This window comes from Poromitra crassiceps (assembly GCF_964638095.1).
Source record: "Poromitra crassiceps genome assembly, chromosome: 2".
Taxonomy (NCBI): domain Eukaryota; kingdom Metazoa; phylum Chordata; class Actinopteri; order Beryciformes; family Melamphaidae; genus Poromitra; species Poromitra crassiceps.
In genome coordinates, this window is record NC_139624.1 from 48,177,402 (window position 1) to 48,204,849 (window position 27,448).

The 27,448-nt window shown below is 44.1% G+C and overlaps 1 protein-coding gene across 1 annotated transcript in view; it reads right to left on the reverse strand.

Annotated features, from left to right (window-relative positions):
- samm50l (sorting and assembly machinery component 50 homolog, like) overlaps nt 1-27,448 on the reverse strand; it is a 37,131-nt gene continuing 9,683 nt past the window's right edge. The window contains exons 7-15 of the mRNA XM_083651294.1: nt 25,139-25,226; nt 24,756-24,884; nt 24,603-24,674; nt 22,350-22,436; nt 16,867-16,937; nt 16,494-16,561; nt 16,138-16,284; nt 8,746-8,887; nt 1-942 (exon numbers count right to left, since the gene is read on the reverse strand). Coding sequence (XP_083507420.1) covers nt 897-942; nt 8,746-8,887; nt 16,138-16,284; nt 16,494-16,561; nt 16,867-16,937; nt 22,350-22,436; nt 24,603-24,674; nt 24,756-24,884; nt 25,139-25,226 — 850 coding nt within the window. The 3' untranslated portion in view covers nt 1-896. The remainder of the gene's footprint in view (nt 943-8,745; nt 8,888-16,137; nt 16,285-16,493; nt 16,562-16,866; nt 16,938-22,349; nt 22,437-24,602; nt 24,675-24,755; nt 24,885-25,138; nt 25,227-27,448) is intronic.

Consider the following 27,448-nt stretch of genomic DNA (forward strand, 5'->3'; position numbering starts at 1 on the left):
TGTGTTGTAATTAGCTAACACACCCCGACAAATACACCAAAGCACCAAGGGAATTGACGTCTGGATTTGGGAACACATCTTTCCTGTTGAATACACTGTATAATGTACATTTGAGAAAGGATCCAACAAAAAAAGGCAAAACAGGGGAACAGCTGGGATTTATTTGTGTGCAGAAAAGAACAGCTAAAAGGACATCAAAAAGAGGACTAACAACAGTAAGAGCACTGGTGGTGGCTGCTGCTCGGGGGCCGCGACATGACACAACATCCATCCACCCTCCCATCGTTCGTCACGTCAAACATCTGAAGGAGCCAAGCGCTTTGGCATGAGGGTCGATTCCCTTCGTACGCAAACACACCTCCATCCCGTCCCGTTGCATCGGTTTCAAAAGTGCTGGTTTCTCACGGTTTCGTTCCTTCCTCACTGTTGCATTCCTTCCGTTACATATCGTGAAATTCAATGGGTCAGAAGAGTGCATGGTGGTGTAACTTTTAAAAAAAAAAAAAAAAAAAAAAAAAGTCATGCTCCTAGAAGCAGTCTGGAAGCCTGCTCTATGACATCACTCATGACATCATCACTGATGAACAAGTCATGCTCCTAGAAGCAGTCCTGGAAGGCAAAATGCCCAAATCTTTCATATTCCAGAAAAACAAAAAATTACTTTGTGTTGCCACGGGCACAAAGTGGATGAGATCACTGGTACATATCAAAGGAGGGAGGGACAGGGGGTGGGGTTGGGTGGGTTTGTTTCCCCAGGACAATGCATTCTGGTAGGACCCATGCCTAGTGTTTACACTCTACAAACATGTTACAGGTGACAAATGACAATACTCTCTCCCTTTTTTTCATGTCGGGGGGCCCTCTGCTGGAGGAACGAGGGCAGCGGAGTGATGACGTCACAGGAAGCGAATTCCCGCTCCAAACTGGACGCCGTCGCATATTCTGTGTGAGCAGAGAAGAAGAGGGAAGGAAGAGGAGGATGGGAAAAATACATGAGAATAGATGAGGAAGGTGTAGGTGAGGACAGTTTCTCCTGTCACTCCTCGTCCTTCCTCCGCCTCCCTGGTGTTGTGGTAATGTCGGGGTCAGACTACATGATATTTTTGTCTTTCACGTGGTCACCATTTCAGATTAGGCAATCATACTGACATTGCCATGTCTTGGCCAGGAGACTGGCAACGCTACAAGTATAACCCTGACCAGGGCTGGCATCTCTCATGCAGAACGCCGGAAACGACACGCATAATTTAGGATCTAAGTAGGCATATGAATCCACTCACAAAAAAAAGTCAAAACAAATATGCTAATAATTTTGCCCTGACATTTTGGATCTTATATTTTACCTTGTAACACTCTATGCTTTTCTTTTGATCCATTTTATGTCAAGCACTTTGAATTGCCTTTGGGTATGAAATGCCTTGCTACAAGTCCATTTTCTCATGCAGTGAAAAACAAATTCCTAACTGAGAACATTGCAGGGGTCAAATCTAAAAAACATCCTCCCCCCCATTTTCTCCCCAATTGTACTTGGCCAATTTCCCCCTTGCTGTCCCGGTGCAGATCTGGGGAGAGCCATAGACTAGCACCATGCTTCCTCTGACACAGGGGTTCCCAAACTTTTCCGACCAAGTACCACTACGTACCAAACCAAAGAGAGGCAAAGTGACCGCCTACTTCAGCACTGTACCAAATATTTTCATCCGCCATTTATAGGGGTGTCACGATACACTCAGTTCACGATACGATACGTATCACGATACTGGGTTCACGATAACGATACGATACGATACGATTTTAACAATATTTTTTTAAACTTGAATAATGACAATATCTGACTGGAAAAGTAGTATTTTATTTGAAATGCACAAATACAAAACATGCTGTTGTGGGAAATTGTTATTACAATAACAACTAGAAAAAACATGAGATTGGAGATAAGGCTTATCTTGAAATAGAATGAGTTACACCGTCACTTAGATTTACTTTGAACTAAAAGGTTTCTCAGCAGTATAAATTCTCATTATGCATCTTCAGTTTTTCTTCAAACTCAAACAACAAGACTTTTCTTAGTCTATTTTTTATGCATCTTCAGTTTTTCCTGTCAAGTAAACAGTTTTGCCAGAAACTCAATTGAATGGTTTCTCTCCTGTATAACTTCTCATGTGTCTCTTCAGAGACTTGTTCAACTGAACTACTTTCCACACATTGAACTTCAACAAACAAAGACGTTTCTTTGTCTACTTTTGAAAAAAAAAAAAAAAAAAAAAAAAAAAAATCACGATATGAGATTTCATCTCAACGATACATATCGTGACGTTTTACTATCGCAAAATTTCGTGGGACGATATATTGTGACACCCCTAGCCATTTATTTTCCCATACAGGAGAGATCGCATAACATTTCACTGGGACCAGAACGTAAAAAAAATTGGGGTTTAAAGAAAATATTTTTCCAATGTTTTTTTTTAGTTTTGGTCCGAGTGAAATGTTCTATGGTCTCTCCCGATTATAGTGTTAGCTGAACCATTTGGTTCGACGAAGTAAAACTATTTTATAAGCATTTTACGAAATGTCTATGGGAAAATAAATGGCGGATGAAAATCTCTGGTACAGTGCTGAAGCAGGAAGTGACGTTCCACTTTGCCTCTCTATTTCCCCCATAAAATACAATTTGCTGATTTAACCATGCAATCGCAGCAGAAAGGCTAAATAACTATAAGGCTACTAGCTGGTTCAAAATGGACACATACGGACACTCACACACAAACCTGCCAACATTAGGCTGTGAAAAAGAAGACCCCTTTGAAAAAGTTTTTTTTCCTCGCCAAAATTTAGGCCATATCCACACGGAGACGGAAGCGATTTTTTTTTCCGTTTAAGAAAAGTTTTCCATAAACACGGAATTGTTTCAAGAAATGTGTGTATCCACATGAAGCCACTGAAACCGCTGTAGTATACAGTATATGCCAGGCCGGTAAGTGGTAGCCTAGGTAAACCCAGCCCCCACGTGACCTGCTCTCTCAGTTCCCAGTCACTAGCTAGGTGACTAGCTAGGTGACTAGTCACTACTTGTGACTGTAAGCAGGGTGAGCCTGAGAGCAGGTCACTGGGGGCTGGGTTTACCCAGGCTAGGTAAGTGGCGCTGTAATGCTGCCACATCACAGTGCAACGTGTGGTTGTCAAACCTCTCACTTCCCTATTCACGTTGTATTTGCGAGGGATATATATAGAGCAGCCCGAGTATGTCCGTTACACTCAGGGTTTACATTTCATTTCATTTCATTTTGTCCAATATTAAAATATTCCAGAATTGCATGTTGTATTAAAAGTAAATATTATTTCTATCCGCTTATAGCCGCTAAGCCTTCTGGGAAATATCCGATGAAAGGAGGGGAGGGGTGGATGTGTGGAGCCCTGAGGATGTTGTACACGCTGTTCTCCTGTCCACTTGTTGCAGACGGTGGTAATAGAGGAGCATTATATTTTGCTGCAAGAGCCGTAACAGGCTCAGTAGCTGCTGTAGCACGAACGCTAGTGCACTGTAAGCCTAAATTGTTGCTGGCGGAGAGAGGTGGGGCTATGGCGTCATCGGTTCAGGAAAGATGCGTATGGGTTGTAAACACGGAAATGCAAGGGTGGCGTCTTCAGATTTATTCACTCTGGGACCCGGTTTCAAAAATTAGCATATACTCCCAGAACGTATACTCCCAGAACGCTGGTTCCATCTGGACGTAACGTCTATACGACAAAAAACTTTAGCGGATACACCTAAACTTGTCTCCGTGTGGACATGGCCTTAGTCTAACTTTGGAGTGTTATTTAGCTACCTTCCTGACAAGCTAGCATGAAATGGTTGGTACAAAACGATTACTTAAGTCTAGTTATGATACCAGAAACTTCACTCTGGCTTTAAAACTGAGCCTGCTGCAGCCTCTGAAAGTAAATATCGCGATATTTCCGAAAATCGGAATCCCAATCCGGAATGTGTATGTAAAAACTGTTGTCTGAAAAAAAAAATTTTTTTGCAATTCTCTGGTGGACCACCAGGCGGAGCCCCGCGGACCGCGGACTACAGTTTGGGAACCAATGCTCCGACACATGCGCAGTTGCTAGCCGCTTCTTTTCACCTGAGAGTGGGGAGCTTCACCAGCAGGACGTAACACGTGGGAGGATCACGCTATTTTAGAGGTCTTCACGGGTCCAAAATGACGGACCCGGACCTGAATGGACCGGGAAATTTGTGCCCGCACCCGAATAGACCAGTCTATTATTAGAAAGCTGAGACCCGGACCCGAATAGACCCTTCTATTATTAGAAAGCTGAGACCCGGACAGACCCGATAAATGTTGGACCCGGACCCAGCCCAAACCTGAAGTCACTTCTTTTGAATGGACCCGAGACCCGGCCGGGTATCCGGGGGTCTGGACATATCAGAAGACCTCTAGTAGGTTCAAGTGCTCATTTTTCTGATGACAGTTTGTTTTTAATTAGTTATTTGGCGATATAAATAGGGGTGATTGAAAAAAAGAGCGGCACACTGTGCAGCAACAGACAGGGGGAAGGCAAGAAATATAAACAAATTTATTATGTAATTTATTGCCATGCATAATGTCAGTCAGCGGCTCTTCACAGCAGTACGTCGTCTCTCCCTCTCCTCTCCTCTGGCAGGCAGGCAGGGAGTTACTGTGGTTATGCCCCGCCCCCTGGAAACAAATCTCATTCCAAGATGAAGTCAAAACATCGTAGGAGTTGTCAAACTAGGCAGGAAAATACAAAACAATTCGGACATGCTAGACTTTTCGTGTCGGGTCGCGTCGCTGTTTATGTGCTGATTACATCAAACTACAAGGGTAAGGAAGCCCGTTTGTTGTTCCCAATGTTCATATTCGTGTAAATATCTTTTGCACTCACTGTGCCATCATTTGGCTTGAGAAGAGTTGGATTATGTAACTTTTGGATATACTGTAACTCTAAAGAACCGGTCCCATTGACTTCATTGGAGAAACATCACCTGTGTTTCAATTGGCATGAGGTGAGTAGATAATTACAGAATAAAAAATAGAACGACCGCACCGTGGATATATGCCTCCGCCAAAAAGTGAATAGTCGAAATCCATGTCTGTCCAGACTTTGACATTTGAGCCAAATGTGAAGAAAATCTGTCAAGGTGTTACTGAGATATGGCGTTACCGAGCTTGAAAATGGCGTTTGTGAGGTCACAGTGACCTTGACCTTTGACCACCAAAATGTAATCAGTTCATCCTCGAGTCCAAGTGGACTTTTGAGGCAAATTAGATGAAATTCCGTCAAGGCGTTCCTGAGATATCACGTTAACGAGCAAGAAACGAGTGGTCGTGATGTCCCACCTTGAACTTTGACAAACAAAATCTAATCAGTTCATCCTTGAGTCCAAGTAGATGTTGGAGGCAAATTTGAAGAAATTCTGTCAAGGCGTTCTTGAGATATCGCGTTAACAAGCTTGAAAATAGTATTCGTGAGGTCACAGTGACCTTAACCTTTGTCCACCAAAATCTAATTAGTTCATTCGTGAGTCCAAGTTGACGTTTGAGCCAAACTGGAAGAAATTCCGTCAAGGCGTTCCTGAGATATCGCATTAAAGAGCTTGGAAATGGGGTTCATGAGGTCACAGTGACCTTGAACTTTGACCTTTAACCACCAAAATCTAATCACTTCATCCTTGAGTCCAAGTGGAGGTTTGAGGCCAATTTGATGAAATTCCGTCAAGGCGTTCCTGAGATATCGCGTTAACAAGCATAAAACAAGCGGTCGTGAGGTCACAGTGACCTTGACCTTTGACCACCAAGATGTAATCAGGTGATCCTTGAGTCCAAGTGGACGTTTGAGGCAAATGCGAAGAAATTCCATCTAGGCGTTCCTGAGATATCGCATTAACAATCTTGAAAATGGCGTTCGAGAGGTCACAGGGACCTTGACCTTTGATCACCAAAATCTAATCAGTTCATCCTTGCATGCAAGTCGACGTTTGTGGCAAATTGGAAGACATTTCGTCAAGGCGTTCCTGAGATACCGCGTTAACGAACTTGGGAAGGGCGTTCGTGAGGTCACATTGACCTTGAGCTTTGACCACCAAAATCTAATCCGTTCATCCTTGAGTCCAAATCGACTTTTTTTTTTATCACATTTTTATCCCCCATTAGTGCTAACTTTAATTTATTCATCCTGGTTGCTGCTCCACCCTTTGCCGATCTGGGGAGAGCCGAAACTGGCTCCATGATTTCTCCGAGACATGGGCAGTAGCCAACCGCTTCTTTTCACCTGACAGGGGAAGCTTCACCGGTAGGACATTCAAGATTCAAGATTCAAGATTTTTATTGTCACTCCGTAGTACAAGTATCACGTGTGAAATTCTTGTGCTGTAGACTCCGTTACAACATAGTGCAAAAAATAAAAATAAATAAATAGAAACAAGAGGCAACAAGCAATAAAGCAGTAGACCCGCCACAGACAGTGGCGTATTCACTGCACATATGTGCAAATGGCATGAACATACTTTAAACATAATTAAACATAATAACATTCTGTTAGGTGCAAGTAGCATATACCTAATTAAACATACTGTTGAACATTAGTCATACATGATGGTAGCAGCTGCAGTGCGGTACAGTACAGCTACTACACTATTTGTATATGTTAAGGAGTCTCGTGGCCTGCGAGAAGAAACTGTCCCTCAAGCGATTTGTGCGTGTTCTTTGGACCCTGTATCTCCTCCCTGAGGGTAGCAGGGAGAACAGACTGTTGTGGGGGTGGTTTGTGTCTTTGATGATCTTCAGGGACCTCCTGAGGCACCGCTGGTTGTACAGATCTTGCAGTTCTGGCAGCTCACATCCTGTTACGTGCTGGGTCACGCGCCTCACCCTTCTTAGGTTAGCACGTGGGAGGATCATGCTATTCCAATGAGTTCCCCTCCCTCTGAACAGGCGCCCCCCAACGACCAGAGGAGGCACCATTTCAGCGACCAGGATATTGCATGTTTTTGGTGAGGGGTTCCTATATGAAGGAAACCCCCAGGGGGCACGGGGTGAACATGCAACCTCCACACAGAAAGGCCCTTTTGACGGCCAAATTGACGTTTGAGGCAAATTTGGTGAAATTCCGTCAAATGCCTCCGGCCTGGCTATTGCCGGTGGAGGCATACAAATTGGGGTGAACGATTCCTTTAAAATGCTACATGTTGCACATTCTAGCTTATTTATTTATTTATTTTTTCCACTGCTCTCTTTCATGCTCTATGGCAGGGGTTTTCAAAGTGGGAGGCGGGTCTCCCCAGGGGGGCTCCAAACAGTTACAGGAGAGGCTCAGTGAATGAAAGTGAAAAATATTACATTAGTTACTGCATTAGCTATCAAAAGGAGATGACATAGAATAGCATGTGATTTGGTTAAAGAGATAGTTCAGAGTTTTGAGGAAGAAAATATATGTATTTGGTGTAGCCTGAAGCATGTCAACAGCAATATCAGAGTGGTAATGGGATCAAATAACATAACAGTGATGGGGGGGTGTTCAAGCTTTGTCTGAGTGAGGGGAGGCTAGAGAGCTGTGCGGGCCCAGCCCGGCCCGGCCCGTGACATTCAGGCCCGTCCCCATGCCCGGCCCCGAGGAGTTATGAAATTAATCGGCCCCAGCCCGCCGCGAGGCCCGCTGTCAATATCACGATATGACGACACATCTCTCTCTCTCCCTCTCTGTGCATGCAGCATGCTGCCGCACTGCGGAGGGGCTCTAAACTCGTTGGTCCAAAACGTTGCTATTTTACAATTGTCAGTGATACTGTGTTGCCTAAACTCTAAAGACAACCACTGCAGCTCTCTTCTCTGTCTCTCTCCCCCTCTCACACCCTCTCACACACCGTAGCCTATCAAAATCCAGACATGTCTCGAGAAAGAGAACCTTAGATCGTTTAATTGCCAACAACAACAATGCCCACAAACTGAAACATTATGTCACTCAAGCATATCGAAATTAAAACAGCAGACTTACCGCTTATAGCTGCATTGAATAACGTCACATTAGTGTCCTCACAATGTATGCTAGATGGGTTCGTTTTCAACAGGTTGAAATGTTTCCAGTATGGAGCTTTCCCTACTGCAGTGGGGACTCTCTCCTCGCAAACTTTGTTTATATGTCCATCAATCTTGTTTCTCTCTCATGACACGGACACACGTGGCTTCGTTTTGTTGTTGTTTTTTACGCTGACAGCTGCACGCTGACTGAAACATGTTATGACGTCGTGGATTGTGGACTGGAGTGGCAGACTAAAACGTCACAGTAAGGGTGTGTGTGGCGACAGTGTGTGTGTGTGTGTGTTGGTCTCGCTCTACTGTGTAAAATTAAGCGAGTAATACAACTTTATTTTATTTTTGAAACGGGCCCAAACCCGGCCTGGCTCCGGCGGCTTGGAGCTATTCATTTAAAAAAAGAGCCCGGCCCCAGCCCGTATTGGTCAGGGCCGCGAGGGTACCCTCGGGCTTGCAGCTCTCCAGGGGAGGCCCACAGTCTCAAACTTTGAAACCCCTGGTAACAGGAATACTGCTGTGGCTCTGTTCCTAACTCCTTGCTATTGGTCACTTGTAATGGTGCTAGGAACTGAAGCTTATTACAATGTTGCACCAGTTGTACGTTGCTCTGTCACGCCTAAAATGTTAAACAGGTTATATCAATGTTGGCCAGTAGTCTTCCTGTTCAGATGCGTGTGTGTGTTCCCACCTGTCTCCACTCTGAACTCCCATGGGTACGCAGTAGTTGAGCTCCAGTCTGGCGATGTTTCCGAGACGCAGCACGATGCCTGCGCCGTACGACCAGCGGATACACTCTGCCAGCTTCTGAAGGTGCGCCTTGGGACCCTCACCTGGACAAACAAGACTCACACACGTCACACCACTTGGGACAGCCAAAAAACTGAGGAGAAGAAGAAAACTCTATACAGGCCGGGGTTCCCACTGTGAACTTAGTTTGGAGAACTTCCATGACCTACAACTGCATTTCTTCCTGGTTTGTTAATGTTGTAAAGTGGTATACAGTATGGTTTCCATTACAGTTGAGCTTGCTGTGGAGAAAAACAACTGAAAATCAATTGTAAAATACATTCTGGTATATTCCTGTTAACTCATTGAATGCCATGGACGTCCTTCGACGTCCAATTAAATAGTGACGTAGAGTGCCACGGACGTCCTTCGACGTCCAATGCGTTTTTTGACGGTGGGACGTCGATCAAAGCCTTCCGCAGCTCCTGTACAACTATAGTAGCTATTGGAGGTATATAACCTATTTTACAGAACCCTTAGGTGGCGACAGTGCTCTCCAGATTACAGAAATGTCAGGAATACACAGCCTGAATTAGCCTTGATGAAAGAGAACCCTCATGCTGCAATCCAGAGCCATGTAGATTGTTCTGGCTGCAACTGACGGTGCGTGCGAACACAGTCAATCCGCGCACACAACTGAGTCCTTCTGCCTCTGTCTGTCTGTCAGCATAGTTTCTCCACATGATTATCCGCTAGAAAAGCAGCAGCGCGACACTGAAAAGCCAAACCTTTCACTGCAGTCCGCGTGTGGCTTCTCCATGTTGCGCTGCCTGGGAGGCGGCGCTTCCCAGGCTTCCTAGAGACGCTTGGTGAGAGGCTGTGTGTTACTAGTGTGGGGAGGAGTTTTCAGCTGAGGGGGGGGAGGGGGGGTGGGGCACGCAGGGCAGGACACAACTACACCACATCACTACATCAGAAAATATTACCGTATCTAGAGTCAGTGAATGTGCTTGAAATGCTGCATTTCACAAAAGGCTGAATATCTCAGCTTATAATTTGAAATGCCTGAAAACGCTGAAAACAACCTATCTTCTCCGGCTCATAACTAAAGAACGGAAAATGGTATCAATAAACTTTTTTTTGCTGATGATACAATAGAGTCTCCTTGTTCTTTTTGCGTGTTCGGTGTTTACATAGTAATATCACACAATATTCTGTGGGCCTCGAGAAATCACTGAAAACGCTCTGAAAACTCTGGCACTGGGAGCGTCCGTTCTCCAAAAGTGGCTGGCACTCAATGAGTTAAGTGACCCTGGTAAGATGCCCTGATATTTTATGAACTGACAAATTTCCGAAAGATTTGATCAAATTCCCTGACTTTCCATGATATTGTAGAAATTCAATTATCAGTGTGAAGCCTGATGTTTGATTGGATGAAACTTAAAGGAAGGCTTTGCCGCTTTTCAACCCACTTTGTATCATTACAATGTTGGTAACATATGGAGATGGGCAGCCTTTTCCTTGTCTTCATGTTTTCCTGCACAGAGAGCTCTGCAATTTATTCCAGGCACTTCTGTCTCAGAATGACGCAAAACGCATCATTCTTAGACTGAAGTGAACAGATGTTCTGCTTGACGGCAGCTGTTCCAACTACAGATTGTTTATTTTTTCTGTATGCACACATCCACAGAGAATCACATCAAGAGCCTTAACTCATTCACCGCCAATGACGTCTTTGACGTGTTATCAGAAATAGCCCTCCCCGCCAATGACGTGTTTGACGTGTTTTTGTTTTTATGAGTGCAGCGCATAGTTGAAACACTTACCCAGCCTGTGACATAGTTTCGGGTCCCTAACCTCAAACTCAAGCCGACAGCACGTTATCAAACACATACCGCAGCTGTTGTTTGAAATTAGGAAGAAGGTGGAAAGGAAACGCGCTTCCTTGTTGCAGAGGAGAAACGCCATTGAAATGCCCCCTCGCCGCGCTGCAGAGCTGATCGACTTGCTGCACAGCAGCGGACATCGAAACCGCAGTAGTCAAACCCGTGACCAACATGATCGATCCTGGTCCCTGGACCCCGTTCCTATGTGCCAGCCCGAAAGAGACGAGACGGAGTCACAACTGTGTGGAGGAGGAGAAGCTGTTCTCCTCCTCCACACAGCCTGGAGGAGGAGAAGCTGTTCTCCTCCTCCACACAGCCTCGCCACATAAATGGCTTTCACACAGAGGGCTGCGTGCCCTCCAGTGTTGCTCCTGGCCAATCCCAGCGCCACAGGGCGTGGTTATTGCTTATCCTAAGTGGGGTTAGAAATCTAAAAGGGGGATCGTGTGTGTGTGTGTGTGTGTGTGTGTGTGTGTGTGTGTGTGTGTGTGTGTGTGTGTGTCTGTCTGTCTGTCTGTCTGTCTGTCTGTCTGTCGGTGTGTCTGTCTGTCTGTCTGTCTGTCTGTCTGTCTGTCTGTCTGTCTGTGTGTCTGTCTGTACACTCACTCACACTGAGCAAACTGTATTGTTGAATGTAAAAAAAGCACTTCATATATATATATATATATATATATATATATATATATATATATATATATATATATATATATATATATTTTTTTTTGTCATTTGTGTCATAATGAATAATATTTACATGTCTGATGTCAATACAGTTCAAAATAAAAGAATTGAGAGCGAGTTCTGCCTGATATTGTGTGCTGTGTACATAAATGCCATTTTCTGCAATTTCTTTTCTCACAGAGACTTTTTGGCTGAAAACAGGGTGTATATAAATGGCTATAAGTAGAGTACAGAACATGCTAAAAGCTCACTTTTTTTTTCCTGGTGAACCCAGAGACGTACATCTTAATTTTGAGGTATTGCAAATCACTCTGGTGCTAATAGATAATTTACTGTGGGTCTTGAAAGATGACCAACAATTATGAAAATCTTTGGCCTGTGCTAAATATTGGCAGTCCTAAACTGGCGGTGAATGAGTTAACGAGCGTTAATGACCCATACCAGCTGGCGGGGCGGAGTTTCTGCAAGCAGACAAACAGGGATTTCTCGGTGCAGAAAACATATAGAGAAGGTAAACACTCTCCATCTGCGTTATATTAGTGAGACTATAATGATACAAAGTGCGGGTTGACAATTGGCAAAACATTCCTTTAAAGTGTAACTAACCCCCAAAACACTTTTTTTCAGCTTTTAACCAATATATATGACTTTGGGGGTGATGTGTGAAGAATGCTGGTCAAAATTTCCACATTTGTGACCAAACTGTTGGCATTCTGCCATTTGTATCATTTTTCAGCAGCATAACTGGCATAAGCGCCCTCTAAGGGTGGAACACTGCTTTTTTTTTGCCCGCAAATGAATGGGAGATTTGGTACAAACTGACGTCAGTTTGTCCCCAAAGACTATGGGATTTCAAGATAGTTACTTCACTACTCCCCCTGTACCCTTTCGGCTCCTCACAACTCCAAGCCTATTCCCATGATGTCACAAGCATTTTCCTACAAATATGGTGCTAGTAGCTACAATACACACAGCTCATTGGACGTTTGTGTCACTTGACCTGTTAACACTAGAACCGCCACTGTGGTCAGTGGGACCGTTTTGATATTTTCAATGCATGTAACTCTATTTCAACTAGAACGACCGCAACGCGGACTTATGCCTCCGCCATTAGTTCATTCTTGAGTCCAAGTGGATGTTGGAGCCAAATTGGAAGAAATTGCATCAAGGCGTTTCTGTGCAGAATTGGATATTTGAGCCAAATGTGAAGAAATTTAGTCAATGTGTTAGTGAGATATGGCGTTACCGAGCTAGAAAATGGCATTTGTTAGGTCACTGTGACCTTGACCTTTGACCTTTGATAACCAAAATGGAATCAGTTCATCCTTGAGCCTAAGTGAATGTTTAAGGCGAATCTGATGAAATTCCGTCCAGGCGTTCCTCAGATATCGCGTTAACAAGCTTGAAAATGGCGTTCGAGAGGTCACAGTGACCTTGACCTTTGACCTTTGACCACCAAAATCTAATCAGATCATCCTTGAGCCTAAGTGAATGTTTAAGGCGAATCTGATGAAAGTCCGTTCAGGCGTTCCTCAGATATCGCGTTAACAAGCTTGAAAATGGCGTTCGAGAGGTCACAGTGACCTTGACCTTTGACCTTTGATCACCAAAATCTAATCAGATCATCCTTGAGCCTTAGTGAATGTTTAAGGCGAATCTGATGAAATTCCGTCCAGGCGTTCCTCAGATATCGCGTTAACAAGCTTGAAAATGGCGTTCGAGAGGTCACAGTGACCTTGACCTTTGACCACCAAAATCTAATCAGATCATCCTTGAGCCTAAGTGAATGTTTAAGGCGAATCTGATGAAATTCCGTCCAGGCGTTCCTCAGATATCGCGTTAACAAGCTTGAAAATGGCGTTCGAGAGGTCACAGTGACCTTGACCTTTGACCTTTGACCACCAAAATCTAATCAGATCATCCTTGAGCCTAAGTGAATGTTTAAGGCGAATCTGATGAAATTCCGTCCAGGCGTTCCTCAGATATCGCGTTAACAAGCTTGAAAATGGCGTTCGAGAGGTCACAGTGACCTTGACCTTTGACCTTTGACCACCAAAATCTAATCAGATCATCCTTGAGCCTAAGTGAATGTTTAAGGCGAATCTGATGAAATTCCGTCCAGGCGTTCCTCAGATATCGCGTTAACAAGCTTGAAAATGGCGTTCGAGAGGTCACAGTGACCTTGACCTTTGACCTTTGACCACCAAAATCTAATCAGATCATCCTTGAGCCTAAGTGAATGTTTAAGGCGAATCTGAAGAAATTCCGTCAAGGCGTTCCTCAGATATGGCGTTAACAAACATCCGTACGGACGGACATCCGTACGGACGGCCGTACGTACGTACGTACGGACGGACAACCCGGATCCATAATGCCTTCGGCCTGGCTTCGCCGGCGGAGGCATAATAAAAGATATGACCCTGCCTGTCCATGACTTTTCCTAAATATGTGTTTTTTACTATCTATCTACGTTTTAAAGTTGTGTCATGAAAGGCAAGAGAGTAATAATAATTTAATCGTTGGAGTGCCATCGCGGTCACAGACACCAGTGCAGTTTGTGAATGGAGAGTGTAGCCTATAGTGCAGCCAGTGCACTTAGCAGCAGCATAATATCTCTCTCCCACTTTCCCCATGCAGATCCCTCTCTCTCTCTCTCTCACTCACTCTGCTGCTTGTAGGGAGCCGATCTCTCTCTCTCTCTCTCTCTCTCTCTCTCCCCCTCTGCCTGCTTGCTCTCTGTGCTCAGAGCAGAGAGAGCACAGTCTGACATTTCCGCAAACAAATCTCATCGCAGTTTAGCGCACATGTAAAATATAACGCTATACTACGACGTGACAACGTGACAAAGCTGCTCTAAACAAATCGGCTACTATAATATCATCACTGTGTACAAGCAACGCCAACTTTTCAGGAAATGAAGTCAGCAGAGCAGAGCGACTGGCGACTGGGGACACACACACTCTCTCTGTCTGTGTGTGTGTGCTCCTCCTCCACGTTGACTCGCTGTGTGTGTGTTTTGCTGCGCGGAATGGGTTTGATCGGGCAAGTAGCTCCTGTGCTCTTAAAATACTGAACACCACGTTGTCATATTTGACATATGTCTTCATTGTAGACAGTTTATCGCTGAATGTGTCATTACATTTAGAGCTGGGTATTGGTTCAAATTTCAAGAATCGATTCGATTCCGATTCACAAGGTTGCGAATCGATTAATTTCGATTCGATTCGATTCGATTCCGATTCGATCAATTTTCAATATTGATTTGGTTAGTGATACCAAAACGTGCTTTTTGAACTGTACCCTGAATTACATGACTGTCCAGTTATGTAACACAAGGGTTTCCAACCAGCCAAGTAGATACATGGGGAAAAAAAGTTGCAGACCTGTTGTCAATTTTAATGGTTTTAGTTACACATATATTTACTCACCACGTGGTGACAAAGGGTAAATAACAGCCTTTTCATCTGTCAATAAAGACACTTTCACAATTATGCAGTGATTTGATTTCAGCCTAAATAATTTCTAAAAGTAGATATTAATAATGATCAAACATTTCCATTCATGTAGCCTACAGTATTTATGTTTTTGTTTCAACTACAAACATAATTAAACGTCAACTTGAAACTATGTTTCAACTACCACACACAGCACAATATTTTAGCCTGTTTAGTAAAAAAAAAAAAAAAAAAATTTTTTTTTTTTTTTTTTTTTTAATTAAAAAAAAAAATCGATCTCTGGACATATGAATCGATAATCGAGGATTAAAATGAAAATCGATTAAAAATCGGAGAATCGATTTTTTGAACCCAGCCCTAATTACATTATTAATATCTTACCTGAATAAGCTCAAATGCTGTTACAGGATTATCACACCGAGTCTGGAGCACTTTCTGCCGGCCAGGCAGCAGCTCGTAGGCACCCTGCCTTTTAGAGCGCGAGCACGAGCTGCTGTGCTCCAGGCAGCGGGGACGCGCGGGCGAAGCTCTTCACATGGAGGTCTGACACTGCCCTGCGCTGCAGTAACTTTTAACAAGAATCACGAAAAGCCCATAAACTAAAATGAAAAAGGGACTTCATGGCAAGTTGGACGAGGGAATGACGTGGAGAAATCTCGCATTGTGTTACCCCAGAGCGGGGGGTTTGTCCTATTGTGCGGTGTACTGCGGTAACGAGCCCACGTCACTTTGCTCTTATCGATAGGTACAGACGCCACACACACACACATGGACAAAAATAATTAAATTTCTAGTTCGCCACTGAATTACCAAATTTATATAACTTTCAACCATTTTAAGCAACGCTGTTTCCATACAGACCACCAGCATTGGCTAGTTGTTGATATTTATAAAGATATTGCCCCTCTCAAATAAATTATTTTCGAGGCGGTAGGCAAACTGTAATGGCGTCGATTTCCGAAAAAAAATCCTGACTTCAACACAGCCAAAGAGTCTAGTATAGACAAGAGTATATGTCATTTCTTGGTTTTTTCCATAGGTATTTTCAAATCACTGTTCTGATACATATCTGGGGGGTTAGTCCCCCTTTAAATGAAACCCGTGGGGAAAATGGGATGAAATATACACAGTTTGAGTTAAGTGAAGAGAGTTTTGATGTGAGATATCTGCACAAATTAGTAATTGGTTTGTCTTTTCTCTGTTTTTTGATCAATGGATTTTATCTTTCTTTTTAATCATTTCACATCTGTGTTTTAGCACTATACATGTATAAGTAAAAACTAAAACTAAACTGATGTCTGAAATCTACTCTATGTTCAGTCCACCACCCACCGTAGTTGAGGTTGCAGAGGTTGCCGGCGTTGAGGAAAAAGTGCGTTCGGAAAAGATCTCCGAAGCCGCCCTTCCCTGGTCGGAAGGGCAGAGGGGTGTAGAGGTGGAGCCCCCCCGCCCAGTACGCCTCTCCACCCAGATAGTCACCTGAAACACACCGCAGGGCATCACACCAGGAACAAGAGTCACGAATTATGTTAACAGCTAATATTCTAAATTAAATCCCCCCCTCCCCCCGTCATTCAAATATCCTGCAAAAACGGTGGAAACTGAAGTCACAATATATGATTCTACATGTTCTTGCATTTATTACCACAACATTTTCTAAGCATTTCTTTCCCCCCGTTACCCCTCACCTTCACTCTGGGGCCCGATGCTGTACATCCCAAATCCTCGCACACTAGTGGGACCTCCAAGGTAGAATCTGGACAAAAACATACACATTTTACAATCATTTCAGTCCACCATGAGTACAATAACAAGCTGTCCTAGATTTTGGAGGGAACATTCAGATTAAATATAACCGTTTGAAAAAGTGAAGCCTACAAATTGACTGATAGCAAAAAAATCAAGCTAATAATTGTACAAAACACACACACACACACACACACACACACACACACACACACACACACAGTAACTTAGGTCCTTGGTTGGCAAATTATAACACCTTTACAGACTAATTTAGAACTATTTTAATGATGAACTTAAAGTATAATTCAGACGGACCTGTCTGCGATGCAGGAGGGCTGTCCACCGGTGGGATACAGCATGCCGCCCCACAGAGAGGCCGACAAGACCTGAGAGCACCAAACACAAACAAATTCCTCTTATTCACCTTATGTAGCCCCGCCCACTTGACCCTTTTGTGTTATGACTTCCTGTTCAAAACACTGACTGTTTTACCTGGTCAAACCAGAGATCGTCTCTGGTCCAAGCTAGTGGGACTCACTGGAGGCAGGCTGCGGGGATAAGCTCTGCCACAGGAAGTGTAAAGACAATCGGTTCCGAATCTGATTGTGTTTACACTACCTGTTAGTCTCTCAAGCTAGACTGTCTCTTCTACATAAGGTGAATAGGCACACTGCAACACCAGTGTCATTCTCTCCCTACAAACTGAACTGAAACACATGGACAATTCAGCTGTGGTTTGTCGCACCCCTGTGGTTATGGCTAATTTCCACCACATATAACAGCACAGTACAGCTCTACTCAACCTGGTCTTACTCGTCTCTACTTGATATAGACTCTGTTTCCATAGCAAGTTTACTCGCCTCCGCCCACACCTGGTCGTCATAGCGACCGCATATCTGTCCTCCGCCCATTGCCGAAGTAGCCTATAACATATAACGTTAAAATTAAATCCATACACGGAACTTTTAAACTGGTTATGAAATACTGGTGCCTCTAAATGGCCTACAGTGTACATGGGCAAATGTGACAATCGGCTAGGAGAATGGATATCACTTTGTTGTTACTCAAACTCACATGGATGCGCTGCGCGGGGGACGGGAGTACGCTACGGGGAGAAGGGAAGCCAGCCCACGCTAAACCCCCGCCTCCGGCCTAGCGGAGCCGACGTAGCACACAACTACAAAGGGCTTCCCGAGGAGCTGACTTTTTCTCTCTCAAAACAATTGAAAACCACCGTCATGTTAAAGCTGAGCAAGGAGTAGGGATAGGGCCGATCCGATCCAATATCGGTATTGGGTGCCGATTTGGCACTAATTCACGGATCGGATCGGAATTAAATTTTTGCAATTCCAGCGCGGGCCGTAATTTGCACATGTATAATAGTATCCTTCTTTGCCTTGTATATTTTCTTAATTTTGTCTGCTTTTTGCAAGGTATATTTAAAAAAAAGAAATCTTTAATTGGCCAAATCTTTGCCTATACTGTATATTCAAGAAAAATATTGGTATCGGCATAATATCGGTATCGGCAGATATCCAAATTCAGGTATCGGAATCGGATTGGAAGTGAAGAAAGTGGATCGGTGCATCCCTAGCAAGGAGATCGATTTTATTTCACCAGAGCCGAAGGCAGCAGCACAAAAGACTGATGGAAATAACAGAAGAGAAGGTAAGCCCCACTAAACTGGTATCCAGCATTGACAGTAGATACAGTAAACACGATTCTGCCTGACCAATCAGTCGTCTGCAGTGTTTTCACGTCACTGTATGGTACCGGGTCCACAGCGCTGGAACCTCAACAAAGCAGGGACCAAAACTAGCATGACTCAACCCCGACTCAACCCGGGCTGTCCACGTTTTTGATCGGTGGAATGAGACAAAAAAGCGAGACGAGTTGGCGGGGCCGCGCTGATACCAGCGGTGGAAATGGGCCATAACATGACGAATGAACCTCTACAAAGCCTCTATAGCAGGGGTGGGCAACAATTATTTGGGGCAGCTGTAGCTCAGGAGGTAGAGCGGGTCGTCCACTAATCGCTTTGGATAAAAGAGGTCGGTGGTTCGATTCCCGGCTCCTCCAGTCTGCATGTCGTAGTGTCCTTGGGCAAGACACTGAACCCCAAATTGCTCCCGTTGGTGTGCCAGCACCCTGCGTGGTAACCTGCCGCCATCGGTGTGTGAATGGGTGAATGTACCTACTGACTGTAAAGCGCTTTGGATAAAAGCACTATATAAATGCAGGCCATTTACCATTTACCATTTCCAGAGGGCCATACTGACTTACATAGTAACCGATATAGGGATACAAATCAAATGGCTGTAGCGGATGAGATTTATTAATATAATGCTGTCTTTTATTGACTTTTTGGCGGTTGTTTTGTTTTCCTGAGGACGTTGGGGGCCGGATTAACATGGTCCAGGGGCCGGGGCCGGCACTGGGGCCGCATTTTGTCCATGTGTGCTCTATAGAGTACTGCAGGAATTACTTATTTTTGTAGGCTTACGCAGAAGTCAAAGCCTCTATAGACCCTTTCTTTTGTTTGCAAACAACGATTACGTATTTTCGTGGGCGGAGCCAAACTGGTTGCAGAAACTGAACCGTACTCACTGTGGGGATGGTCTAGGACTAGGGGTGTCACAATATATCGTCCCACGAAATTTCGCGATAGTAAAACGTCACGATATGTATCGTTGAGATGAAATCTCATATCGCGAATTTTTTTTTTTTTTATAATTTTTTTTTTATAATTTTTTTCAAAAATAGACTAAGAAATGTCTTTGTTTGTTGAAGTTCAATGTGTGGAAAGTAGTTCAGTTGAACAAGTCTCTGAAGAGACACATGAGAAGTTATACAGGAGAGAAACCATTCAATTGAGTTTCTGGCAAAACTGTTTACTTGACAGGAAAAACTGAAGATGCATAAAAAATAGACTAAGAAAAGTCTTGTTGTTTGAGTTTGAAGAAAAACTGAAGATGCATAATGAGAATTTATACTGCTGAGAAACCTTTTAGTTCAAAGTAAATCTAAGTGACGGTGTAACTCATTCTATTTCAAGATAAGCCTTATCTCCAATCTCATGTTTTTTCTAGTTGTTATTGTAATAACAATTTCCCACAACAGCATGTTTTGTATTTGTGCATTTCAAATAAAATACTACTTTTCCAGTCATATATTGTCATTATTCAAGTTTAAAAAAATATTGTTAAAATCGTATCGTATCGTATCGTTATCGTGAACCCAGTATCGTGATACATATCGTATCGTGAACTGAGTGTATCGTGACACCCCTATCTAGGACCCAAATAAATGGCCAAAGAGGCAGTGCCGGACATCGTCATATACCCAGTGGGAAAGCTCAGTGTCTATACGGCGGACCCGCGCACAAGATTTTTTTCCCCTTATTCCGGGAATCTCTACAGCTTGTTTCCTACTTGCAGAGAGTATTGAAGGCAATAGTTGATATGTGTTTGACAACAGCGCTGCCACCATTTTGGCTTGAAAAAAGCCTCAATGGCCAACGGGACAACAGCATAGAACCATGACAGCCAATCAGAGGTGTCTCTTTCAGGCCAAAATGGCGGATTTGCTGTGCGCCGATGTTGCAATGGAACAACCTATTAACTTCTGTTCTTATCAATGTAAGTTTTTTGCAATCACTGACATAACCCCGTGACGACCACTTGAAATTGGTCTATAGCAGGGTTCCCCAAATAGCGGCCCGTGAGCTGTGTGACCCGCGCTGGAATTGCAATTTTTTTTTACAGTGTACCTGAACGCAACATGTAAGATCTGGCTAAAAGTAATCTCATGTGTATAAATTACTGTTTAACACTGAGTAAGTGTCCAATTGTTCATGTTCAAGTCATTCTAATAGCCAACTTCTGTTGTAACATTTCAGTCTGGATTCTGGAATATTTTCAATCATCTTGATGAAATCAGGCTAAATGTAATGTAAGAAATTACTGTTCAACAGTGTGGAAATTCTAATTCGCTGGTAACTTTAAAATCTAGCAGCCATATTGGCAGGTGGTCAAAAAAGTTAATTTAACGCCCTCCAGGTGGTGACATATGTCAGGGATGACTTATTTTTGTAGGCTTACCCAGAAGTCAAAGCCTCTATAGAGTTCTGCAGGGATGACTTATTTTTGTAGGCTTACCCAGAAGTCCTTGCACCTTTGGTTCATGGGGCTTTAACACGTTCACTGCCTTCGACGAGTTAACTCGTCAAAAAAACAACAACGGTTGACTGCCGTCGACGAGTTAACTCGTAAAAAAAAAAAAAAAATTTTGACGGTGGGACGTGGATCAAACCCTTTTACATCTCCTATAAAAATATGGGAGCTATTGAATGTGTATAACCTATTTTACCGACCCACTAAGTGGCGACAGTGCTCTCTAGACTAGAGAAAGCCGAGCAAAAACAGCAGGAAAAAGCGTGAGGAAACCATTCTCATGGCGAAAACGCTTTCGCGCTGGGAGCTGGCGCACAACGGTGGGGGATTCCAAAAATAGAATCTGGGTGCAACACACTTTGAAACACGAAGCAGAAAGCCCAGAATCGCACGCAGCTTCATCCCAGCTCACAACCGAAATCCCAGAAACGAACAAGCCCGATCCAGACTCGCCCGACGAGCGGCCGCCAGCAGCCAGGCAGCACAGACAGGCAGCAGAGACTCGCTTGTGACACACGCTGCAGAGCCACCAGAGACACACCCATGGAGGGAGGAGTTTGAAGGAGAGGGGGGTGGGGGTGCTGTTATGGAGGAAATTACTGTTCAGAACTATTGTTTAGATGTCTGATGTCTCACTGATGCCAAAAATAAATGGTTAAAGTGACTGTTCTGTCTGTTCTATCGAATTTCACAAAAATGCATTTTTCTCAGCTTTCCTTCTCAGACGCTGAAACCATGCTGTATTCAACTGCTAATGCCTACATAACAGAACATGATAAAAAACTAACTCTTTTAGACAGAGAAAGCACATATTCTATTAGTTCTTTTGAGATATTTTGTGTTCACAAAGTCCTAGCAGAAAATAATCCTCGGCTCTTGAAAGATGAGCCAGAATCCTCAAAAAAAACCTTGGCAGAAGCTACCTACTGTATTGGAAAAACTGTTGGCAGTGAATGTGTTAATCATGATTTTTTTATCTGACCCGGATTTATTTTATTTTATATAGACATCATTATTTTGCACCGAGCAGTGGCCTGGAAGCGAGGAATATGGGGCATGTGTAATGTGTATATTTACATCCTGTAAATAGCTTATTTTATGACAAGCAGCGGCTCATATCCTTATTACATCATAGAGACAATGAGAAAATGAACACTGTATTTACCTTGGTGCAGCGTGTTCACCGTGTCTCTGTTTGCTGTCTGTCACATTGGTAGAGATAGAAGCTCCTGTTCCTTAGATGTAATCCTAATGACGTTAGTCCGGCTCAAATAAATATGGGTGGCCATCAAATTCAAATGGATTGTCTATATTTTCCGAATCAGATAAATATTCAGCCATGCGTATGTGTGTTTAGCCTGCCATGTACTGTAATGGCGGCTTGATCCACTGCTCTGAGATCTCAACTGAGTCTGAGCTCCGAGTACCCGGATGTCAGTCCCCGGATGGAAAACAGAGAAATTGATAGCTGGCAGAGGTAAATACAGCAGCTCACATTCATGTCAGTATATAATAAGGATATGACACGTACGAGCAGGAAGCGCAAGTGTCCATGGTTTCCAGACTCATTCCTGCAGTACTTTATAGACAGCCTGCACAGGAACAATACAGTAAGTTCTGTCTCACCGAGTCCCAGAAGAGCCGTCTGTTGAGCTGCAGCTCAAAATCCTCTTTCAAGAAGCTGGCGTCTCCTCCTGTGTATCCAGCCAGCTCCTACAGTGCAAACACACACATCAGTGGTCATGGAAAATAGTTTTCTATTATAACACTGTAAGATTGGGCTGAGCTAGGAAGAACAAATTGAGACTGACGGTCTAAATTTTGTCTAATTAAAAAAAATGCCTTCATTGATAGAGAAAGCAGTGTTTCAGCAGAGGTCTTCATCAAAGTGATACAGCAGATCATCGTCTCTTAGGATCATTTCTCTGTCATGTGACCCAGATGAAGGCTTTCTGCCAAAACACATGGTTTTTCCCAATACAAATAAATACATTGTTTTGGACATCCCCCCCTAGTAGCTGAAATTGTTCTTTCTTCCAAGATTTTTTCAAGTTCAGGACAGGTACATTGTTACTCAAGTTCAAGTCAAGTCAATGTTTATTTATACAGCAATTTCCACAACCACCTTTGACCAAAGTGCTGAACAGGTTACAGATATCAAAATGGACAGACATCAAAGTTGGTAACAAATGCTACAGAGAAGTAGAGAACAATAAACATAATTAAAGCTGCAAGCAGCCTCGACAGGTATTCACAGTACAGCGACCCCCTAGTACAGCGACCGCCCCAGAAAATCACTCAGGAACGGTGCGAGAGGCGTCAACAAGCAATCGGGAGTCAATATGAGTCACTGGTTATGGGTAGAGGCCGTTAATGTGTGATTTGGGGTGTTAGCGGTTAGCTTAGCACAAATTGAAATAGATACTGCGGCTGTAGCTCAGGAGGTAGAGCGGGTCATCCATTAATCGTTTTGGATAAGAGGTCGGTGGTTCGATTCCCGCCTCCTCCAGTCTGCATGTCAAAGTGTCCTTGGGCAAGATACTGAACCCCAAATTGCTCCCGAAGGTGTGCCAGCACACTGCGTGGTAGCCTGCCGCCATCGTTGTATGAATGGGTGAATGTATCTACTGATTGTAAAGCGCTTTGGATAAAAGCGCTATATAAATGCAGGCCATTTACAATTTCTTACCATTTACTGCATGGGTGTGCATTGGGCTATCAACACCAAATCCCTAAGGATGTTAGCACTGATGTGCCCACGGAGTTTCAAGGCCGTAGGCCACTTTGAAGTAGGCTTAATCTGATAGATTGAATTCTGTCAAAAACATATTGGCTAATAACTGCCATTTTTCATCGGATCCTTAAACCAAATGATGACTTTGTTCGGACATGTCCACCGACCATGCATGCCAGATTTGGTGTCATTTGGACTTACGGTTGAGGAGGAGAAGATTTCCAAAGTTTTTTCAAATTTTCAAAGATTGCGGCCAATCTACCTAGACGGACCTCATGGGTCCCAATTGCAAATTTGTTCAGCATCCCAAATGACAGCTACTGTATATACCAAGTGTATAGGTGAAACGGGGTGGCCGGGAGGACCATTTAAGCATTCGCTGTGAATAAAAGAAGAGGGGCACAATTGAACGCTATCGAGAAGAGATGAGTCTTCAGCAGCGACTTAAAAATGTCAGGGGTCTGCACAGTTCTTAGAGGAACAGGTAAACTGTTCCAAAGATTGCGGGCAGCCACTACGAAGGTTTCTGAGCCTAGATCTCGGCGATACAGTGACCGTTTAGTTTTTCTTGTGGGACGCTGGGCAAAGCCACCAGTGTGCACACATTAGGGATGTTAATTTTGAAAATTTTCTAAAATCGATAATCGGTGAAAATTAACAATCAATTTTTTTTTTTTTACAAAATGAATGCCTATGACAGAAAATACGAGAGACAACGTGTTCTCCTCAATGAACTCTTTATTTCAATGTGTCTCCTCTCCAACACTGCTGTCCCCGGCGCATGCCGGTGTGAATTTCCCATGTTTAAAACAGTTTTGTTGGCACAAAGGTGCCGTGCCCAGCCAGAAAACTAGAGACTATATGAAGCTCCACCTCACATTAGTCGGCTGTGCAATGGAGTGGGGCGAGGAGGAACGAATTCCACCCAAACCTAGTCCAAAAAAAAAATTAATAATAATAATAATAATAATAATAATAATAATAATAATAATAATAATAATAATAATAATAATAATAATAATAATAATAATAATTAAAAAATCGATCCAAATGCCACAGGATCGATTCCAATCCTTAACGATCAATTATCGATTTTCGATAATTGATGAACATCCCTAGCACACATACAGGCACACAACACTAACCTGGTTGATCCTCAGTAAGGCACCTCTGCTAGGGAAGATGGCAGAATTCCTCGAATCAATGGACATGGTATGCTGGAAACAAAATCAACGTCAGAACCATTGGACTGGAGCAGAAGAGACAGGAGTACCTACAGAAGAGGACTGAGACTGTACCGAGAGGGCAGATTTCAGAGAGTGTCCGCTCTCTTCTCGCACCGCGAAGGAGGCACTGCGCGCCAAGCAGCCCAGCTCCCTCCACACACCTTCCCACTTCAGCGTGTGGTTGGTCTTCCCCAGGGGGAACTGCAGGTGCAGAGGAAGGTGACCGTTTTAGTTGAAAAAAAAACACAAAAAAGTATGAATTTTCCTGTTAGAATACACCTGGACGTTTATCAAGTTATAGTTTCTCAACAGCAATTAACCAGCTCAGATTTCTTATGCACCTGCTGCGAAATCAAGCGATTCTGACCGTGATTTTTAGTTCAACATGGGTACATCCCATCCAAAAAGCAAAACAAATTCAGAGCATACACGCACACCCCCACAGCGCCTCTTACGTTTAGCTCTGCTGACACTCCTTTGTCCGTCTCTTTCAAGGAGCTCCATGGGAACTGGCCAGTGACTTTGTACATGTTGAGGTTGAGGCTGAAACAGAGGAAAGAAACCACCGTTCACTAAGACCATTAAAATAAGCCACAAAGTGACGTGCTTTCCTCTACAATGAGGTCAGGTGAACTTCTATAGAACCGGGACACTGGGAAGAGGACAACCTCATTATTCTCTTTTCAAACAGGTGAGGGGATACAGAGGTTCTGTGGATCAGGCTGCCCTCCACGGTGGGCACGGTGGTGCAGTGGTAGCACTGTCACCTCACAGCTAGAAGGTCCTGGGTTAGATTCCAACCTGGGACGCTGTGAGCGCTGAAGGAGTGCGTGCCCGTCCGCATGTCCTCGAGTGCCCACCGCCCGGGTGGGGTCATCAAAAGGGCCTTTCTGTTTGGAGTTTGCATGTTCTCCCCATGCCCCCTGGGGGTTTCCTTCATATAGGAACCCCTCAGCAAAAACATGCAATATCCTGGTCGCTGAAGTGGTGCCTCCTCTGGTCGTTCGGGGCGCCTGTTCGGAGGGAGGGGAACTCATTGGAATAGCGTGATCCTCCCACGTTCTATGTCCTACCGGTGAAGCTTCCCTGGTCAGGTGAAAAGAAGCGGCTGGCTACTGCCCATGTCTCGGAGGAAGCGTGGAGCCAGTTCCGGCTCTCCCCAGATCGGCAGAGGGTGGAGCAGCAACCAGGATAAATAAATTAAAATTAGCACTAATGAGGGATAAAAATGGGATAAAAAAAAAAAGTTTTCCCCCTTGGTGCGGTTCGTTTTGGCAGGTGTGAATATGCCAATTGAACTCGGGTGCGCACCAAAAGTGGACCGAGACCTCCTCCGTCCTTGGAGTTGTGGTCTCGGTGCGGCCTCAAACGAACTCTGTACGGTTCGTTTGTACGTGATCCGACCTCGATCCGACCCAAATGAACTCTGTATCGTTAGTTTGTGGTGAGAGCGTGATCTGACCTCGACCCGACCCAACTGCAGGAGGAAGCATTGTCCATTTTTGGATGAAACCAGCTCCTGTAGCCAGCTGCGCTGTGCGTAATGGGAACGAGCATTTTATGGTGGTTCAAACAACATCTTCATTCTTCACATCCTGTTTTGGTGACTATAGAGACACTGCAGAGCGCGTCATCATTCAGAAACCATGCACAAATCGGGGGAAAACACAAACTCCCGTCCAATCCATGTCGAGTGCATGGTCGGGTGTTGTACAAAAAGATTGTATATACGGAAGATGAACACTCCAACTTACTTAATTGACAGCAACATCCACTTTTTTCTTCTCGCCAATTCTCAATGGCTTCCTTGTTTTCCTCAGGAGCACAAAAAAACTAACTGGCGATTTTTTACATTTGTTGTCTGCGCTGCCCACCACACAACAGCTCTATTCACCTTATTCTTTGCCCACACATGGACGCTTCCGCATTACGTCATTTCGTAATAGTATTTATTTCCGTTTTAGTTACAAGTAGGCATTAAGCTTCTGGCATACTCTTCGCGCACGTGCTGGAGGTGGGGCTCCGAGGAGGGCGCGTGCACTCTGCGCGGGCCAAAACAGAACATACTCAGTGCGCAGCTCGCTCCTCCCACCCCCCTCCTCCTGTGGAAGCTCCAGGGGAAAATGGCGGCGATTAGTGCAGGCAGTCTGAATGAAATTGAATGTAACGTTCCCAATTCTATGTATTAAATTCTAAAAAACGACCCTCAACATTTGGGAAGGCTAAGCCACACAACTAGTTTGTTATAATCGAACATCATGCTTCGAAGGCGACTTTACGACGATGAGGACGGTGAGGACTCAATCACAGCAGATATCCACTGATAGCCTACCATGGAGATCTCACACAAGCTTTACCCATAGATGCACTGGTCTTAAAGGGCTCGCACCGCATGAAATACAGTAAAAATGACCGCCAACTAGCGCTGAACCGGAAGAACAAATACATTTGCGTCGAACGCGGAAGAGAGAAAAAGTGGGCGTGGTGAATAAGGTGAATATGACAACTATAACGCCGCACACACTAGGGATGGCGAAAATGATCATCCCCCCCCCCGACCTACAACCGACAGTCGTTAACCGATAATTAACCATTAACCGACAAAATTAAAATGTACCGCCCGAATGCATTGGTGCCACACCATTTCAAGTTTCCCTGTGCGGTGCAGAGCTTGTGTTTCAGCGGATGTATTGACTGTCTTTCACCAGCCTGCAGGCGCACTGACCACGTTAAGGGCGAGATATAGGTGCTATAGGGTAGATATA